Source organism: Electrophorus electricus, chromosome 13 (assembly GCF_013358815.1).
Source record: "Electrophorus electricus isolate fEleEle1 chromosome 13, fEleEle1.pri, whole genome shotgun sequence".
NCBI lineage: Eukaryota > Metazoa > Chordata > Actinopteri > Gymnotiformes > Gymnotidae > Electrophorus > Electrophorus electricus.
The window spans coordinates 22,365,498-22,372,903 of NC_049547.1; the positions used below are offsets into that span (position 1 = coordinate 22,365,498).

At 45.4% G+C, this 7,406-nt stretch overlaps 1 protein-coding gene across 5 annotated transcripts in view; it reads left to right on the forward strand.

Annotated features, from left to right (window-relative positions):
* p4ha1b (prolyl 4-hydroxylase, alpha polypeptide I b) overlaps positions 1–7,140 on the forward strand; it is an 11,417-nt gene extending 4,277 nt beyond the window's left edge. Inside the window, exons 8-16 of one of the 5 annotated variants that reach the window (XM_035533046.1) lie at positions 375–551; positions 1,309–1,379; positions 2,098–2,163; positions 4,248–4,347; positions 4,509–4,562; positions 4,651–4,716; positions 4,969–5,037; positions 5,457–5,553; positions 6,093–7,140. In XM_035533046.1, the coding sequence (XP_035388939.1) occupies positions 375–551; positions 1,309–1,379; positions 2,098–2,163; positions 4,248–4,347; positions 4,509–4,562; positions 4,651–4,716; positions 4,969–5,037; positions 5,457–5,553; positions 6,093–6,163 (771 nt within the window). In that variant the 3' untranslated portion in view covers positions 6,164–7,140. Of the gene's footprint in view, positions 1–374; positions 552–1,308; positions 1,380–2,092; positions 2,164–2,351; positions 3,080–4,247; positions 4,348–4,508; positions 4,563–4,650; positions 4,717–4,968; positions 5,038–5,456; positions 5,554–6,092 lie in introns of those variants that run through there. The other 4 variants (XM_035533044.1, XM_035533043.1, XM_035533042.1 and 1 more) reach the window with 4 other exon arrangements.
* Positions 7,141–7,406: the final 266 nt, after the last annotated feature.

Below are 7,406 nucleotides of genomic sequence, written 5' to 3' on the forward strand. Positions count from 1 at the left end.
CTACATCTACACCTATATCTACAACTACACCTACAGCTACATCTACACCTATATCTACAACTACACCTACAGCTACAACTACAGCTACATCTACACCTACAGCACTCTGCTTCAACTACACTTACTGCTACACCTACAGCTCTCTGCTACAACTACTACAGCTACAACTACACCTACAGCTACATCTACACCTACAGCTACACCCATATCTACACCTACAGCTACATCTACACCTACGTCACCCTCTACTTACTAAGTGCTTCTTGATTCCCTCAGTTGTTCTTTTTCTGATTCGGTCTTTAGCCTTTAAACCTTTTCTTTTTCTTGGAAGTTTTACAGTTTGACCTAACCTCTCCCTCTCTCTCCACCCGTAGACTCCGCGAAGGCGCAGCCGTCTCTTTTGCCGTTACTCCGACAACGGGCGCAAGCCTCATCTGCTGTTGGCTCCTGTGAAGCAGGAGGATGAGTGGGACCGCCCCCACATCGTCCGTTTCTATGACATCATCTCCGACTATGAGATTGAGAAGGTTAAAGAGCTGGCCAAGCCCAGGGTGAGTTCTGCTCCCACCTCCGGTCTCACAGGAGAGCCTGGTACTGGAGCCGCTTCATGGTGGCATCGAGGAGAGCCCTTCTGATTGGCTGTGTGTGCCGTCCATAAAAGAAGGAGGGCGTGACCTCATGGATTTTTGACTTCCATGGCCAGCAGTTATGGATATTTGATTGCTGGCCATGGCATAAAAATTTTCAATTTAAGTTAAAAAGTTAAAACCATTTGTTTTTTATTTATTGCCTTTCTTCAGTTTATCAGTGTGTTGTCTTAGAAGAATATATACATCTATATCTCAGACAGCTTTTGTGTATAATTACCATGAAACAAAGTGTCAAGCTGGGGAAACACATCATGAAGGGCCTGACGATCACACCTGACCTGACCATCAGACCTGACCATTAATCAGACCTGACCATCGGACCTTACAATCAGACCTGACCATCAGCTGATGAGAGAACCATTAGACCGTTTTAAAAATGTTAAACTCTTTCAAAACATGACTGACCAGTACAGCGACACATTTCAGTTGACAAATACCTAAACTTTTTTAACCAGTGTAGTTTACTACAAACCAAGCAAAATACAAGCCCTCAAAGAAAGAGAGATCACATGATCAGGAGAAAAGGAAACCACAGTCAAACAAAATGTGTCAGAAAAACCCCAGAAAGAGATGGAGAGATGGAGAGAGAGCGACAGAGAGAGGTGATGCTGTGACAGAGTGTAGCGCGTGTGGTGTTAACCCCACTATAATCTTTCAGCTTCGTAGGGCCACCATATCCAACCCCATCACAGGTGTGCTCGAGACCGCCTCCTACAGGATCAGTAAGAGGTGAGGTCAGGGTGTGGCCACAGGAGGAGACGCTGGCCGCCCCGCCGCCTGCCCACGGTCTTGCTCGGTGGTCACAGAACTCCCCAGCAGAGACACAGAGCCCAGTGCGGGACCCTCCAGATTCGTTCCATTTCACAGGACCCTGTACCTTAAAAGGTTCCACCAAACCTCCAGAGATGCTGCCTAAGACGCGCTCTAGGTGTCATCTGTGGGTGTGTCAACCATGGGCCAATGCGCTGAGGGAACACGGCATCTTGTGACCGTGCTGAGGAGTTGTGGGGCCTCCGTGTAGAAGGAGGAGGAGAAGAAGGGAAGGAGGAGCTCTTCTCTCTCTCCTCCCGCAGTATTAACAAGCTTTGACTACAGTGGGACAGGAGATTCATTACTGCCTCACGCAAACCGCTGGACTCAGCAGTCCCGCAGACAGGCTTCCGTAGTAACCGCAGTAACGGCTCCTGTACTGTACCTGCTAAATTAACTTTCTTGTAAAGTTGATGTAGGCGTGTATTAATTTGCCCCTGTCTCACTGCTAGTCCCCATTTAGTATTATAAACCCTGCTAACCATCTCTCTCTCTCTCTCTCTCTCTCTCTCTCTCTCTCTCTCTGCCTGTTGTTATCTTTCCCTATCTCTATCTCCATGTTTTTCTATTACACTCTATTTTCTCTCTCTCTCTCTCTCTCTTCCTCTCTCACTCTGTCTCTCTGGGAATAGCTAAGGCGCGCCACTGTACATGACCCCATTACAGGAAAACTCACCACTGCTCAGTACAGAGTCTCCAAGAGGTAAGGGGGGTCAAAGGTCAAAGCTCAGAAGGTTCTTCCCCGCCATGCAGTTCAGCATTAAAGTGCTATTGTGGGTGGCTTTGTCTGGTATAATCCACTACAAATTAGCCTGCCTCAGATTAGCCTATTGCTTGCTAGGCCCTCTCTATTTCTGTTCAGGCTCCTGTGTTGGCAATCCCCTTTCTCAGGGTCCTTCTAGAGACCTCAGAACATGTCTGCTTCCTCGTCCTGATGCAGCTCCCCCTGTCTGTGATGCGGAAGTTGGATTTCTGTGTGTGGCCGCGCTGCCGAAATGTTCGTGCAGGAAAGTTGCCATTTGGACTGTGATCCACTACCAGGCAAACAGGAGGTCTGATAGGCTTACTACAATGGTGGAGTCTAATTTGATTGGCTGTCCCATTTCCCTCTTACTGCATTCACTCCCTCCATTCTGATGCCCCGCCCCATTCCACATTCTTACAAGGGGAGTACACATTTCTGGACAAACCATCTTGTATGCCGACACTATGAGGACGCTTGTTTTTGTGCAGGCATATTCAAAGCCACCCAAATACCCATTGCAAGTAACATATGAGATTAGACACACACACACACACGTTTATACAACAGCTGTGAAAACACACTGATACAAAAGTTTGGGAAAGATTCTCTAACTCTTCCAATTCTTTTTCTTTTTCCTCTTGCATTCATATTCACCTTTAGCCAGAACACCCAGTATTTTATCCAGTGGGCAGTAAATCACACTCGCACACATGCACGCAGAATGAATTCTCTTTGGTCCTGCATAACCAGTCGTTTGAGTCTACAGACCAAAATAACCCTTAAACAAGATATACATAGTAGCACTGGTGCTACCCACACCAGAGAGGTTTAACTCACCCTGTTCATTATGTGTGTGTGTGTGTGTGTGTGTGTGTGTGTGTGTGTGTGTGTGTGTGTGTGTGTGTGTGTGTGTGTGTGTGTGCGTGCGTGCGTGCGTGCGTGCGTGCGTGCGTGTGTGGACAACCCAGACATGGAGACATTGGGTGGAGTTTTTGCCTGTTTGGTTTAATCTGTGGGGGTTTTGTAAGGCCCTACGTGAGCATGTGCACATGTCAAGAAATTGGAGTGAGAGAGAGTGAGAGAGAGAGAGACTGGGGGAAGAGATAGAGAGAGACACAGGAAGAGAGCCGGTGGAAGGCAGAAGAGGGCGGCACTGTACGACTTTGCCACATGGCTTTGTGTCTTGCCAATAAACAGGACAGAGGTGGAATGTGCGAACGCAAGAGGAGACATGAGACACTGGACATTTCTCAGTGAGATTCCTAGATTCTCCACAGCAGACCACAACTCCTCCACTCTGACCTGAAGTGCACTGATATGAGAGATGGTCTCCTCTCATTGGCTGACTCAAAATATGTTTTCAGGAATATATCCAATAAAAACAGATTTTTCAGGAGATTTGGCATGACTGGAATTTCTGCGCCAAAGGCAGCCTTTATAGCTTTGGGCCTTTTCCGATGCGTTCCGACTCCGTTGTAAGTTTATACATACAGCTGCCTGGTTGGATTCTTGACAGCTGCCTGCAAGAAATTTGATTTCTAAGTAAGATGTAGTTTTGCCATTGAAAGGTTGAGGCATTTTTTAAAAAATCTTCCAGATATCTTCACAGATATCTTCACATTTTTGACTCTCTAAAATGTTATCAGCTAAATGCTTCCTCATTACGTGTTTTACACACACACATACACACACTCACACACACACACACACACACACACACTCACACACACACACACACGCACGCCCTACTTGCTCTTCTCTGTCTCGTTGTGCTACTTTCCTGTCTTTATCATCTCACATCTATGCTCACATTTAACAGACCTCTGTCTGGCGTTTGGCACCCGGGGGTTTTGGTTTAACCCTCACAGCCCCACACAGCCCTTTTACAGTTTCACACTCTTACACTCTTACACATTCCTACTTGCTCTTTCACATTTCATTCCAAACTTGAAGTGCTTGATAATTATCTGAAGAATGGACTTCCTATTAGCATAATTAAGAGATTAATTAAGTTGACTCCTCCCTCTTCCTCTCTTCGGTAGCGCTTGGCTAACTGGTCATGACCACCCAGTGATTTCTAAGATAAACCAGCGTCTCGAGGATGTCACAGGTCTAAACATGGACACAGCAGAGGAGTTGCAGGTGAGGGGCGGGGCTCCCAGACAGACCAATCAGATCATATTTAAATAATTCCTTATTACCTGTGCTACTCCAGTATTGATCACAAGCTCTCCAAATCCCTGCACGGCGCAGGGGTGAAAGGTCGCCTTGTGTCAGGAATACTGACAGTTGTTTGCTTCCAGGTGGCGAACTACGGCGTTGGAGGACAATATGAACCCCACTTTGACTTCGGCAGGGTGAGAGTCCTTCACGCAGAGACAAACACTAATCATTCAACAATTATATTAACATGGGGTTGAATTCAACTTTTTTTTTTGCACACAGAAAGATGAGCCGGACGCGTTTAAAGAACTGGGCACTGGAAACAGAATAGCCACCTGGCTCTTCTATGTGAGTCCTTGCACTCGTCTGTCCACCATCTATCCATCTTTATTGTGTCACCTCCTCACTCCATCATTGTTCACTCGATTCCGTTTGGTGATGTTTCTCAATCAACACGTCTGTTAAATAACTGATGTTATGTGAGTAACTTTATCTGATAAATATTTAAACAGCTCTAAATACTTGGGTATAAATATAATTGCCTTTTTTGGGAAGATTTTCTGTGCATAAATGTGGACCTTGTTGAACTGCATATTGCAGATGAGTGACGTGCCAGCAGGGGGCGCCACTGTGTTCACAGATGTTGGGGCTGCAGTGTGGCCTAAAAAGGTAACAGTCTAATCCACGATTGGACGCTGTATACTGACCCTAATGATAAAAGGTTATAATCTAATCCACGATTGGACCCCGTATACTGACCCTAATGATAAAAGGTTATAATCTAATCCACGATTGGATGCCGTATACTGACCCTAATGATAAAAGGTTATAATCTAATCCACGATTGGACGCCGTATACTGACCCTAATGATAAAAGGTTATAATCTAATCCACGATTGGACGCCGTACACTGACCCTAATGATAAAAGGTTATAATCTAATCCACGATTGGACACCGTATACTGACCCTAATGATAACTCGGTACTGAATTGTACTCCTTATTGTCCTAGACACTGAACACGTGTTACTGTGTGATGAGAGTCTTACATTTCTTGGTTATTATCTGTGTTTATCTGACACGTTGCAGGGAACAGCGGTGTTCTGGTATAACCTGTTTGCCAGTGGGGAGGGCGACTATAGCACACGACACGCTGCCTGCCCCGTCCTTGTGGGCAACAAGTGGGGTGAGTGTGTTCTACTGCCCTAGGACATCGCACAGGGGGCACATTCCTGCTCGGTCCCTGGCGCACTATTTGCCTGACATGGCGGTCTCGTGCTGTATTCCACGACGTTCCTCTCATGGGGTTTGTTTCATTAAGATGTAGTTCCACTGGATGGTCCAGGAGGTGAGAGGATCCTTCTCATTCTGGATTACACTGGGACTCCGATTTAGTCTTGACATTTGGATTAACACGGATACGTCGTCTTAAATCCAAATTTAGGGTGTTCCGAATCTGAATGGCTTTATTTCCACAAGTATTTTACCCATACAAGGAATTTGTCTTGTATGTAACACGTGTATATAACATACTAAGCATACCTGACAAGCACACAGACAGTTAATTGGGAAAAATAAAATAAAAACGCCATATTAGAGTGAAGGAAAAAGAGAACCTGCTCAACCAAGCTTGCCAGGGCATGACTGAGAGGTGCCCCCTCACCCACGCAGGCTTCTGGAACTTTGCCATCATCATTCCTGATCTCGCCTCTGTACTCTCCCCAGTGTCGAACAAGTGGATCCATGAGAGAGGCCAGGAATTCCGTCGACCGTGCGGCCTCAGCGAGATGGAATGATGAACAGAACGGCATTCCTTCTCTTCCATCATTCCTTCTCTCCTTCTCCGTGCCTTCTCCCCACAAAGCCCCTGGGTGTCCCGAGCTCCCCGGACGTTGATGGCCCCTTCCGCCCCCGAGGCTCAGATGGAGATCCCTGGGTAGAAGCTCTCACTGGTCATGGGCTGGTGTTGTGGACGTGCGATAAGCCTGGTCTTGTGCTGAAGTGGAATATCAGTGGAGCTTCACAATCACGCGTCGTTTTTACTCTTGGGTTAGGACCTGATCTGAGTTTAAGAAAAATGGCCCAAAAATATATATAGGTGGAAATTTTTTGCATGATAAGCATGGAGGTGACTGTCTTTCTGTCTCTCATCACTGTGCAAACACACACTCACATGATACAATCATTTTAGTTTTAACCTGTTTTAAGCCTTAACTTTAACCACTGAAACAATCAAGCACTCCAAACTTAGAACAGCGTGAAGAGAGAGCTATAGAGGTAGAGAACGATGGTGGAATTATTTTCTGACCAAAAGAACTGATTTCAATACAAGCTGAAGCCTTAATTCCAAATGAGGGTTTGCACATTCAACTTATCCAAATACATCCAGTGTCTTGGGGTCAAAACTTTTTTTTTTTTTGCAAAGCATTTTTTATTTAAGAGGTCAAAAACTTTTTAATGTGATTTTTGTGTATGGAAATTTTGTTTTTAAAAGTGATATTTTCTACAGAAATAAAAATGAACGTGCCAGTGATTGCCTGTTCTGTTCTTGCCCTGTGAACAGGGTCCTACGGCTGTGCTGTTCTAAGTGATTGCCTGTTCTGTTCTTGCCCTGTGAACGGGGTCCTACGGCTGTGCTGTTCTAAGTGATTGCCTGTTCTGTTCTTGCCCTGTGAACAGGGTCCTACGGCTGTGCTGTTCTAAGGTTGTCCATCAGGTGACTGGTGCCCCCTCTTGTGTTCGTATAATGAAATGCCGTCCAGCTGGATGCTGGATGAGATTCTGGAGGAATAAAACTGCTCTTTGAATTACAAATTGTTACTGTACAACTGGCAAAACATACTCTGAAATTACATCCCGTTTGTTTCCACATTTTAAAAACAGAGCTAACTCGGTTCCCAAAACTGCATCTTTTCTTGGCAAAAACAACAAAAACCTACCAGAACAAAAACATTCAAACTTTATTCATAATGAAACTTTGCCTTCAAATAAATCAGATAGTTCTTACTATCAGCTACGCACCAGTATAATCAAATGAAC